Here is a 12,445-nt window from a genome sequence, read left to right on the forward strand (position 1 = left end):
AGGCATTCATTAAATCGTCTGTTACACAGCTGAAAAGCCACGAACCAAAGAGCCAAACGTAAAACCAAAACCCATACAGTTATTTCTGCTTACGAGGAACTGTTATCATCATTTATCAGTCACAGCCACAAACAGATGTTTATCATGCTAGATCGTTCAAGGTGGTGATGAATAAACGTTGCAAAAGAAACTGATTTACTTCGCTTGCTTTCCATTGCGTATCTTTGGCAACATTTCTTGACTTACTGTAACGATTTCGTTTGCATAAATGTCCCTTAAAACGACCGAATAGTTCGTGTATTAATTTCGGCGTCATCTGGTCGGGAAACTTCAACGTTGCGATAAAGAAACGATACTGTTTCCGTTAGCAGGTTTTCTCCTGTCCCCCCGGAACCCGTTACTCTCAAGACTAGTCCAGTTGTGTATAAGATTCTTTATTGTCGATTGTATCGTCCTTTTCACGGTGCTATTTACAAAAAAGCACGGCCGCCTGGGGCCAATACGATTCAAATACCGGTTAGTGGTCACTCACAACCCATCCAAGCACAATCCGGAGGACGCACCGCCCAGAGGGTTCGCAGCGATTCGTTTTTATTGTTTGATTTACAGTCTTTACAATGGCTGGGCACTGCCTACTGAGCGATTCGTTCTTGTTCATAATTTTGATCAATTTCCTCTACCGGTAACGCTTTCGATTGCCGCTTCATGTGAACGGTGGCGGCTACGATTTTAAGTCTGCGATCGACCAAATCCGCCAATGACTAGATCAAAATTGTTGCCCCATAGCCAATAGTACTCTGCACCGCAGCCCATGAAATCCACAAAATAAACGAATGTGTGTACGGCCCCGGAGAGCTGGACGAAAACGAAATGGGGTTAAGCTATCGCGCTAATGCTTAAAATTAAATCGGTTATTCACACTTACAACGTCAAACATTGATATAATTACAATACATACAGCGCAAAATGGTGGCGGATCGGCAAAGGAAAGTTTCGAAAGGAAAAGACCTTACTCTGGGTGCGACTCATAACGTTCCATGCTCGAACGAAGTAATACCATCGGTTGCCCTAGTTACGCACTAAATGAAGCCATACAAAGAACGGGCCAGTGTGTGGTCATTTCACGAAGCGAGTACTCTCCCTAATCTCTAGACATAACAGCCAAGATCCAGATTCGTCACTATCCTCTTCCAGTCCCAACTATCACGCAGGATCTGACCATACCGCGGGAAGGGGGCAACTTAATTTGTAGCTGTCGCTAATGTAAAGATGCAGCTTGAAGGCAGGAAAAGCACGCACGCACGCACGCAGTGATGAGCGGACCGCTCAAATGATCAGATCTTCCCACTCTTCCTTCTCCCGCTCGGACAGTTCGATCCGGAACGAGACGTGCGCGCGTTTAAGCAGATCGTGACACATCGGCGTGAGGGGATTGTGCCGCAGATCGACCAGCTCTAGCGAGTCGGAAGCGATGATCTCATCGCGATCGATGTCGATGATGGCATTATTGTTGGCCCGCAGCTCGCGAAGGTTTGGCATTTTGAACACTACCGCAGGCAGGGTGATGAACGAGTTGTGGGAAATGTCCAGCGTCGTCAGCGACTGCAGGTCGGCCAGTTCCTCGGGCAGTTTCGACATCTGATTGTGGGACAGATTGAGGTCTAGTAGCGAGAGAACAAAGGCGCTGGTAAGTAATCAAGATAATCTCACTGAACAATTGTGGCCACCTAACACTTACCTGTGATAAGGCTGAACTTTACAGCAAATTTGGGCGAAATTTTCGTTATCACATTTCCGCTCAGATCACATGATTTCAGTTCGGTGTGTCTCATCAGATGGTAAACTGCGTCCGGTACCTGTATTAGTTCGCATTCGGAGAGGTCTGAAAAATGGAGAAATTGAAAAAAATGGCACGTCAAATATACTGGTAAATTCAAACATTTCCGTAACGCAGCACAACCAACCAGCCAACGGTTTGCTTACTTAAGTTCTTCGTTTCGGCCGCTTCTTCACATCGATTCACAACTTTGGCCACGCTTGAAGCCATATGGTGAAATGTGTGTTGCGCGGTCAAACACGCAAAAAGGCCAACGCAGCGCAAGTCACTGACCGTTCTGAGCAAACCGGTATGCTGTGTCAACTTTCGGCGGAAATCTTACTTAAAAATAACTATGACTAAACCACTTGCGTATGATGGAGAGGAGAAAGTTAAGCCAACTCGTTGTTTCGAATCTTCTGCTCTGATTGGGAATCGTTGTGAAATGAACGAACCGTTGTGTGTGTATTACGGCACCCCCAACGTATTCTAAAACCCAATCATTATCTCCGAAACGCGTAACAATTCACTCCAAATCACCAAACTAACAAAATCCCGGAGCAGTCGAATCGCGAGTAAAAATAAATCCCCCCTTTTCGATCCGAACGGCTGTTTTGACAACACGCCACTCACACAACCGGTGAGTGCCTGCGGTGCGTAATTTTGAGCGCTTTTGTTTACATTTTTACCATCAAAGCGCCACTCACAGTCACTCGCAGCACTCGGGCGGCTGTAACAAGCGGCGGCTGTAACAAGCGGCGGCTGACGGCGCCGGCGGCTAACGGAAATTTGAATTGGGAAGAGAAATCAAACATCGAAGAACTTCACAGCAATGCTATCCTGGGATATAATACAGATTTAGGCCAATGGAATTACGGTCGATTTCTAATCTGATTCTGCGCTGGTGTAGAAAAGTACAAAGCGTAAACACTTCAATGCGACGTAAATAAACGAAACGGAAAACAATGATCGGGCATATTATTGTCTCTCTTCGGACGCCGTTGCCGCGTAATTCTTGCCCCAGGCTGCTTATCGTGAAGATAATGACCCCAATCAAACGCTTGATAACGGCGATGTCACTTGTCTTAGAAGAAACAGGTGTATAGGGCATCAAACTGACGGGTTTCGTTGCGTGATAACATCCACACAACCTTGTTCCACATACACGAAACACGAAAAACACGGCTCACGCGATAAGCCATGCAGACAGCTGATCGCGACCAACGCAGACCGACCGGAGTCGTCGGCCTTCGATAGGAAACCAATCCGTTGGCTCCGTGCTGCGATTTCTCGAATTGCTCAGATTCTTTGTCGGACCGGTCCGTCCAGTGCAGCGTAATTTCGTACGCCGCGTAATGTCTTTTTCGATTCCGGTGCGTAATTGCTGTCAGATTATGATCGGATAAAAAACGCTGGCAGCGCTTCGGATGCCACGCAAAGGCGTGTCTGCCTCGGCCATCCGTTTCGGCACAAGCTTACGTAAAGCAAGAGGTGAGTGTTGGGAGAGCGTTTTCCGAAATTTTCCATCGGATCGTAGAGGTTTTTTTTTCATACCGGTAGCGGATTTCATGGATAAAGGCTGGCCAGCATGCCGGATGCAGTGGTTCACGATAACGGAAACGAATGCATTTGGGAGTCCAGCGTACGCAAAATGATTGACGTATTTTCTGGTCCATTTTCGATTAGCTTTGCGGTGGCCAGGCCCACCCGTGGGGCCGCCCAATAACGCACGCGCCCCGGAAACACTCGCCCGTGCTATTGAACTACGCGCAATGCGCAGTATGCGAGTGAAGTGTTGCGCATTAAATAGTTGAGAGCGATGCGTTGTAGGAGAAACGATTGCGAATACGCGGGTGGCCACACCGCGGACACACGGCCGATCAGAGGAAAACCCACATTCGACGCGACGCGGCGGCGCAAAACAGTCACCGGAAAATTCATAAATCAGCTCCGACTCGTTTGTTGTGTACGTGGAAAGCACGGTTGAAGAGGGAAAAATATTGAGACACACTCAGGCTCAACCGGGCTGCGGAAAAGCGGATTCAGCGGATGTCGACGGCGGGTGGTGAGATATTTTGCCTCCGATCGGAACAAAGAGCGCGTCATTCGGACGCAAGTGTTTACGCAGACACCGAAGGGCACAAACACACGGTCTGGTCTATTTATTTCCCGTTATGGCGTAAAGCAGCGTTTGGCAGGTTTTGTTTGTGAAATTAAACCGTGCTTTTTTTTACTTTCAATTTACGTTTCCCCATTTTCCTCGGTGGCGACGTCGTTTTTGCATTTAACGAGACCATCCGGGCCGTGAGTGTGGCCCGTTCGTGGGACGCTGTTTTCACTGCGATGCCGATTGGCATCGGTTCAATTTTCCCTTGTCAGCCGAGCCGTTTCCCAACGCCACGCTACGGGCCGGCACAATTTGTTGAAGAATTTTTCATCCAGTCTTGTGTCTCGGCGCTTTGGGGTCACGTAAACAAACGTCCGTTGTACGATTTCGATAGTTGCGATCGTTGCGGACTACCGGATGCACTTTTGCAGTCGGCTAACATGGCCCTTCTGATGGCTATAATAAACTTTTTCTTTTTAGCCAATTTCAATTGATAGAACTAATTTTATGTTACGTGTGATTCCGTTTCAGCGATTCGATCTGTTGGCAGTGTGTTAAGGAATGGTGCGAGTGATTGCACAAGCAGTCAAGTAATTGATCATAATTACGATTGGATTATGTTGTAACGCTTATGCTACGTGCACGTGGTGCGAAGGTGCTTAAGCAATAATTCGCCTGCTCCATTGAACCTTCCCTGCCCGACGTGCCGGCTTTCGACGTCTGATCGGACCGTGACTTTCATTTCGATTTCCGTACGCCCGTGAGTCACGTGAGTATTGCATGGACACTTCTTGTTATCATTATCATTTCATCTATTTCATCACCTCGCTAGTGCTCGCTACTCAATGGGCTTGATCGTCCCGACAAATGGTGTTGATTTAAATATCGGTCCAAAGTGTGCAAAACACTGAAGCGCCCATAAAGGAAAGCACCGACATGACAGATGTTCTTTTGGAGCCCCGATGGGGCTCCATAAAACTAGCTAAAGTCGCCAATGAAAAAACGTCACGGCCCCCCGCCCCACCCGGTTCACTGGGGTTCAAGATCCACGGCCAAGATCGCGATAACGCACGATCAGCAACGCAGGACAGCTTCACGGCGCGTTAACGTGTCTTGCGCTTTTCGCATCCAGTTTTCTCTTTCGTTTTATCTGTCCATCGAGAAGAGGACGAGTTCCGGCGAGGTGAGCAACGGCCGCCAATGCTGATGTTTATCTCCTTGGAAGGGCTAATGTATTAATGTGGAAAAATCAGTGCCGCCGCCGCCGCCGTGTGGCGGGCTTGTTTAACAAATAGTTGGCGGCAGTTGGCAGATAACGATCGATGGATCTTTCGGACCGATTAGTTCGCGCCCTTTACGCCGCTTTGGATTTGACGCTCTGTTCACCCCTTACTAGAGTGCGTTTAAAGGCCAACTCTTTTTGAGCCGTACTTCCAGATCGGTTCAGATCGCACATTAATCGCCAACCGGGATTGCGAAATTAACGCGACTTTAGTAAGTTGCGCCGTACCGTGGGTCGTGTACTTTGTGATCCGTTGTTATAGCTGCAACTTTATTGCGCGCACTCGGAGATTTGGAAAACGGGGACGAAAAATTGGAAAATAATAAAATTAACCAATCTTCGGGGTCCGATGGGTCCGATTTTGAGCATGGCACTAAAGTGTGCCGTGGTTTAAGGTCGTCTCGCATGACCCACCACCGAAATCGGCGCACCAGACGCACACCAAATGCGCCGCTTATCGCATCACCTGGGTCCGATGGAAAACTGGGACGGAGCCGCTAGAGAGACCATCGCTTTTCCTTTTGTTTTGTTTTCCCTTTTCGCTTACGACGTAACAGTCGAGGATCGGGGTCTGGAAGGTACGCTAGTTGGCAGCGGCAACAGACAGACAATCGATTTAAATGTTCACTACTTAGGCACTTATTCAACCGATTTTCGGTTTCGTGGCGCTGCTGGTGCGCAATCGCCGCCGCGCAGCGTTACGCCGATGTAAAACTAAGTCAACAAATAAATAAATGAGCAAGTGAGGCCGGCCAGTACGGCGGGAGGGCACCAAGGCATAACGCACGCTGCGGAGACCCCTCGGTGTCTCTCTCGGTGGAAACACCGTATGGTCACGCCAACCGACCTGGGAGGCTCCACGACACGGCGCAGTCGTGGGGCGTTATGTAAACGGCGCGCGGGGCGTAGGGCCGCCCTGGTGCATTGTGTTGCGCGGTGGTGCATCAACGGTCGGATGCAAAGATGGTGCAACCAATGCGGCTCGTTGCAGTTTGCTTCACCTGGACGCTCTAGTTCACATCGATAAGGAATGGAGTGGTTTTTCATAATTAATTTTCAACAGAGTTTTCCACTCAAGTCGAGCTTTCCGAGAGCATATCCATCGGGATCCAAAAAAGGTTAGAATGACGTACGGCGAAGAGACGTTACGCAAAGTGATCAGTTTTTCTTAATTAAAAGTGCTGCTGAATGGTCCTGTTCCTATCGAGCACTGAAAGCACCCGAAAGCTTAGATCCAAACGGTTGTTCCAAAATCTTCGGTTCGCCAGATCGTATGTGGCAATTTGCGATGCTTGTACAGCCCCTCTGGGGCTTCGAGATGTCATCGACACATAATGTTGCCGCACAAGTGAAAGTGCCCCCAGAGCGAAGAATTAAATGGAATCATCCTAGCAATGGGAATTTCTTTTCCTTGCTGAGTGTTTAAGTAAACTTGCTACTTACAAGAGCTTTAACGGTTTCGTATCACAAAAACCGGTGCCAGTAACCCCTCCAGTGGCACTAACTGCGCCAGATGCTGGGCCATCGCTTGGACCCATAATGCGCAAGATCATCATCATAAATCATCACCTGGCATGCCTGGTGCCGCCCGACAAAACGGCCCTTTAGCCGGAGGGAGGTGGGGGGGGGGGGGAAAGCATAAAGCGCCATTCACTGACGACGTCTTATTGAGTTGTCTCTCGATCGTCACCATTCGTCGAAATAACGAATGATGCATCGTGTGACATGCGAAGCCGCCGTCCCAGGAGGGGTTCTGTATGCAGATCTGCACGGCAGCACGGCCCAGCGAGTTGTGCCACCCGAGGGCTCACGCGGTGGCAATGATCACGATTTCTGGCGCCGCGACATCGCACAAACCTGACGTGTCTCGTGTTGCCCGTATATGGACTAGCGTTCTGATCGGGGTCTGGTCAAAGGTTTCGCAGCGAGTGTGCGCTGACCTCGCCAGGAGGTACATAGCGCCACCGCCACCGGTTCAGGTCGTAATAATCAGGAAGCTGGCTACCGGCGGCTCCACACACGTCAGCAGGAAGGCGCCATTAGCGTGGTCGACCACTGGTCCCGGTGTTGAGAGATTGTTTGTGTTTTCTTAGTTTCGTTTTCATAGTTTGTGGCACAGTGATGGACGAAAATGGTGTACCACCTGAAGGTGCACCGTTGCGCAAGACCATTTCTGCTAATGCATATCTCTAATGCTCTAATGCTCACTCTCTGTTGCGGCTGAATTTGGAATAATTGTAAGCCGTTGCCGTGATAGAAACCTAAAACCCAAACAATCGACGGGATGGTTCGTGAATAACATAAAATATAACGGTACGAGGCTCAGCACTGTAGTCACCGGAGCAACCCCGGACAGTTTCACTTTCCGCTATGGCGAAGAAATCCAAAATCAAAACATAATAAAAAATAAAGCCTCCCCTAACTGGAAAAAGACACAGCACTAAAAGTCGATCTTCGTCGGGGCGACGCCACCACCGCTACCCAGCCGCCTGACCCAGTTTGGGTGGCGTTTTCATGGGAGCGCGCTCGAGCAACATAATCGGGAGCATAAATTAACGTTACACAGCGCACGGGTCGGTGGTGGTGCAATTTGGAGTAGCACGCGCGACCGGTCTAGTGTTTTATGCTTCCACCGCGGTGGCCGCGCTTTTCTCATGGCCATTGCCGCAGTCACCGCTAGGAGGAGGTGCTTCAGAAGGTTAGTGGTTCGAACTGGCTCTGTTGTTGAGCTAATTTTAGGCCATCCCCCGTGGCCCCATTCGGATGTTGACTCACCGCCCACCACGGAAACGATGCACCGAATGCACCGAAAAGCATCTTGCATCTTGGGCCGGGGCTCCCCCATTAGTTTGTTGTGGTTTTCACTTTCGTCGGTGCTCGACGTAATCGGAAGCGGATGGCCTCGTTTTTTTTTCTTTTTTGGCAAACGACCGTCCGCCGGGCGGAAGCGCAAATGAAGCGATGTGCCGTGGTGTCTTTCAGGGCGCGCGCGCGCGCGCGGATGATTACAATTTAACAACACCCATTGTGCATTGGATACACTTTCTCGGTTTGGCGGTCAAATGAAGTGAAAGTTTGTTCTTGCGAGGGGGAGCGCAAACTTGGTGGCCGGGCTATGTGGTTGCATTAGTCGGAAGACGCCATTATCTTCCGCTTCTGCAGAGCGGTAGTCCTACATATCCACAGGCAATAGAAAATCTGGTAATCTCAAACAGATTAAACCGAGGGTCTCAGTGGAACACATTTAAGAGACCATTAATGAAACAATAAGAAATAATGGTTTATCTTCCTTTGAAAGAGATTAATACACAAAAGGAACCATTGCAGGATCGAATGAATTAAATTGTTCACTGATGTGATCTCATGTACATCATATTTTCTTCAAGCTCGATCCTCTCTAAGATAAAAACATAAATCAGAAAAGTCGACTTCACTGGAACAGCAACTTCGCAGCCCAACAATCCACTCCGTATCCGACCAAATCCGAGCGAAGAAGTGAGTTTTGAAAGCAACAGTTCCATTGCTCAAAGATGGTACTGGCGCAACAGCAACAGCGAAGCAGGACACGCTTTATCACACCGAGCACACACACACACTAGTACCCCTCACAAAACCAATAGGAGTTTCGCCTTCGAGGCAGGCACAGACGGTCAGCGATCGGATCGGTGGCCGAAAAATTTAAAGCCCAGCGACCAGTAACCTCGAAATTAAACACTAGCCCCGTGTCTGTCGCTCGGTTCCTCGGAGTGGTATTGGTCAACCGTCCACCGTTCACTCACCCGCGAAAATGTTCGCGTTTCGTTGAGAAACGGTTTGCGCGTTCGCCTCTTAGCCAACCGCACAGGGTTGGCCGGCTCTTAAGTCGTTTGGACATTTGGATGACTCCACCGACTCGCTGCTGGGAACCTTCCCTATGTTGACGCGTGCGTGAGGCGCGTCGCCAGCCCCGCGAAGCTCGTGTCCAGCACGCAATCGTTGGACGTGCGCCAGGTACGACCATTCCACCTGTCTCTACTGCTACTACTATCAGCGGTTCGATTTTCGAACTTTGTTGTTACAGTTTACTATATGTTGTTGCAATTCTCGCGCTTTACGCAACATCGACCATTAGTACAACACACCGATTCCCCTGTTTTCCAGCACTGTCCAGTATTTATATTCGGAAAAACGAAAACCTTTGCACTCACCCAGATTACTGTTCTCCTTCGCGTCGTCGCAGCGCTCGACGACCCGGATAATGCCGCGGCCCGCAATCTTCGGGAACATCATCGTGGCCCCCATCTGCGTGAGCCGCTCGACGATAAAGTCCGTGTTGTTTCCGCCACTGCTGCTGTTATTGTTTCCGCCTCCATTGTTGTTCTGGTTGTTCTGGTTGTTGTTCTGCTGCTCGTCACCGTTGGCCTCGGTGTTGGTAATGTCGTTACCGAAGTGCGTCGGAGGCCTCATGTTCGATTCGTTGATTTGTGGTTCTCCGGCTGTGGTTGTTGGCTTGAGCACTACTAGCACCCGTTCACACGCTCACCACGCTGCTCCAGGTCAATCAGGAAGGAATCAACTCGAGACACGTGTCGAGACTTGGCTCGGTTCTGCTCACTTGGCTCGCGAATAACGAATTGCACTTGACGCGCGCGGTGTGCACTGCTTCACCGTTCGAGCGCGAATGACTTGTCGGGCGCGCCAAGCGCTACCCGGTACCACGCAATACGCAAGACGCGGCCAACCCACCAACACTAGGGAAGGGTTACTACGTGGTCTGGGGGTGGTGGTACTAGACAGATGTGTTGTTGGCCCCGTGTCCGGTAGTCACCAGCGTGTCTGCCGCGGTTGATGTGTGGCTACACTTTGTTACCGACTCAGCGGCAGGCAGCGTCCTCTGGGGGTTTCTTTCTTCTCCAAGGAGTTTTTCCGCTTTTCTCGCTCACAGCACCGCACCGCAGAGACAAAGGAAGTCGAACCGAACGCCGACGGTGCTGGCCTCGGACCGGTTCGTTTGCTCCGCGCGGTGAGCCGTGTGTGTGTGTTTTGAGCGTTTTCCAACAAAGCGATGGAAAAACCAAACTCATCTTGCCAAAGGGCGCTGCCTGGATGCGCCTTTTGTGCTGGACGTTGCCGGGGTTTTCCTGCGGGGAAAATTTCTGTTGCGAACCGTGTAAAATGCGCAGTAAGCCTGCGGGAAATTCGAAGCCAATTCCAGAAATAGCATGATCGGTGACGGATCAGATGGAAAATTCACAGCTTGTGTCCTGTTTGTTTTCCATTGCGTTTAAATGGCGCGAAATAATATTTAAGTAAAAATAAACCCTCAGAAACTGACACACTTCCTGGTTGTGACGTCCGCCATTGTGGAATTTCCCAAAAATAAAGAAACTGTCTCTGGACGCCCGCCTTCAGCTGTTTCATTTTCCGCAAGACGCACGGGTCGCACGACCTTCACACGTGTGTGGCCACAAAGCGAGAGTCGTCTGTCGTCGGCCACTTTGGAACTCTCGGCGGGGCGGCGGGAAAAGTGGGAAAACAAATTTTGGGTCACGCGTACCCCTTTTTGTCGGAAAAACCAACCATCTTTTGCGTTGCCAGCATGTCCATCATCCCTCCCCCACCCTGGGACCCCTTTCATCGTGCCTTGCGGGAGTAATTGCGACGTTCGTTTGCGCGGAAAATCGCGTCGTCGCCAATTGACGCAGCACTGGGTGTGTGTGTGTTCGTGCGTTTTTACGCGATCGCGAAGATCAGCTGAGCGGCCGCGACAGAGAACGGGCGTCGCTACGGGCAACAGAGATGGAGAGAAAACAAAGTGAGCATCACAACAAACTTTCACGTTCGTCGTGCAGCAGCACAACACATAGAAACGATCGTGTAGTGGTTGGCACCGCCGCGATCTTTGTTCACTGTCCGCGATTAGTGTGTGTGCACTAATCGTGAGTTGGCCCCCTCCGTGTGTACGTGCGTAGACGCCGCGAAACGACTGGCACATGACGGAAGTCGTTACACCTCACGAAAAGCGTCCTACTTTTTTGCGTCTGATCAGAGTCCATTTATGTTTTCTTCGCTTTTCAACAGCAAAACAACACAAACTACACTAAAAGGGAAAACAAATGCAGCGTGAAGACAATCTTCGGTTTTGCGTAGTATTAAATAAAATAAATGTTTAAAATGTTACGATATTCAAAATGCTCCGATTTCGCCCTTGAAAGGTACCTACCAATGGAGTCTCCAGCGTGCACTTTAAGGTGTTTAGTGACCCCCGATGAGAGCATTCAATCATTTCGCCACATCATCCCTGCCAACCCAACACCGTAAACCGTTTGTCGGGTCGTGCATCGTGCGTGGGGTGGAAAATGAGTTCAATTCACTTGACTAACCCGGGCGAGACCTTGGCGCGGACTTCATGTCGCACCGCTCCCATCCATGCATCGAAAAAGAAGTGCATTGTAACGATGTTGCAAAAGAAGCAGCAGAGAAAATTTTCCGCCCTCATGGGTCATGGAACACCTTCCTGTGGGCGGTGCGGACCTTGAACCGTCCTAACCTGGTGTTCCTGGCTGGTTGGAGAGGAATTTTCATTCTGCCGTTCTGAGTACCGTTCTTTGTTTCGCGCCTGGAAAGAGTGTTCGGTGGATCCATTGTTTGTAGTTATCCAAATTAAGAATTGATTCGATATAAAAGTTTACACATTTTGTACTCTACGCTAAATAAGCACCAATTCAATTGTTTTATGATCGAAACATGAAACAGTTTGGCCCAAGCAGCCATTGCAAACCCTGTGCTCGTTCCTACACAACGTTGCCAACGACAGTGCCAACCCGCCCGGTGAAACCATCCCCCTGGGGGGGAAGACCCTGAAGACGTTGAACGAACTAAGGGTTTCACAAAAGAAAGCATTATCATCCGAGCCACGCTCTCTGTCCAATTCCAATCAGACATCAAACTTCTTGCCCGATAAACCGTGTCACGCCCGTTGTGGTCTATTTGTTCCCGCAGCCTTTCGCAGCGGACAGGTCAGGTGGCTCGTTGGGTGTAACGTGCGGCGATTACGCGTTCTCCGGGCTTTTTGTCCCACGCGGGCCTGCAACGGTTTGCAACCAAGTCGGCCGAGACGCTGATTAATTCATATGCTGCCAAAGTGTGCACGAAACGCAAACCTGCACCACACACGTCATCGATCTGCAGGCGATTTGTTTCGGGTGGGCCACGCGCCACAGGGGCACCATTTGTAGGAAAATGCTAGTTATGCGTCTCC

At 49.9% G+C, this 12,445-nt stretch overlaps 1 protein-coding gene across 1 annotated transcript; it reads right to left on the reverse strand.

Annotated features, from left to right (window-relative positions):
- Positions 1 to 425: 425 nt before the first annotated feature.
- On the reverse strand, positions 426 to 9,932 carry LOC128274710 (leucine-rich repeat-containing protein 20). Its single transcript, XM_053012992.1, has 3 exons — positions 9,393 to 9,932; positions 1,739 to 1,882; positions 426 to 1,661 (listed from the first exon to the last, which is right to left on the reverse strand). The coding sequence occupies exons 1-3, from the start codon at positions 9,649 to 9,651 to the stop codon at positions 1,327 to 1,329; spliced, it is 738 nt and encodes a 245-aa protein (XP_052868952.1). The 5' UTR covers positions 9,652 to 9,932; the 3' UTR covers positions 426 to 1,326.
- Between the last annotated feature and the right edge of the window lie 2,513 nt (positions 9,933 to 12,445).

This window comes from Anopheles cruzii, chromosome 3, assembly GCF_943734635.1.
Source record: "Anopheles cruzii chromosome 3, idAnoCruzAS_RS32_06, whole genome shotgun sequence".
In the NCBI taxonomy this organism is placed as follows: domain Eukaryota; kingdom Metazoa; phylum Arthropoda; class Insecta; order Diptera; family Culicidae; genus Anopheles; species Anopheles cruzii.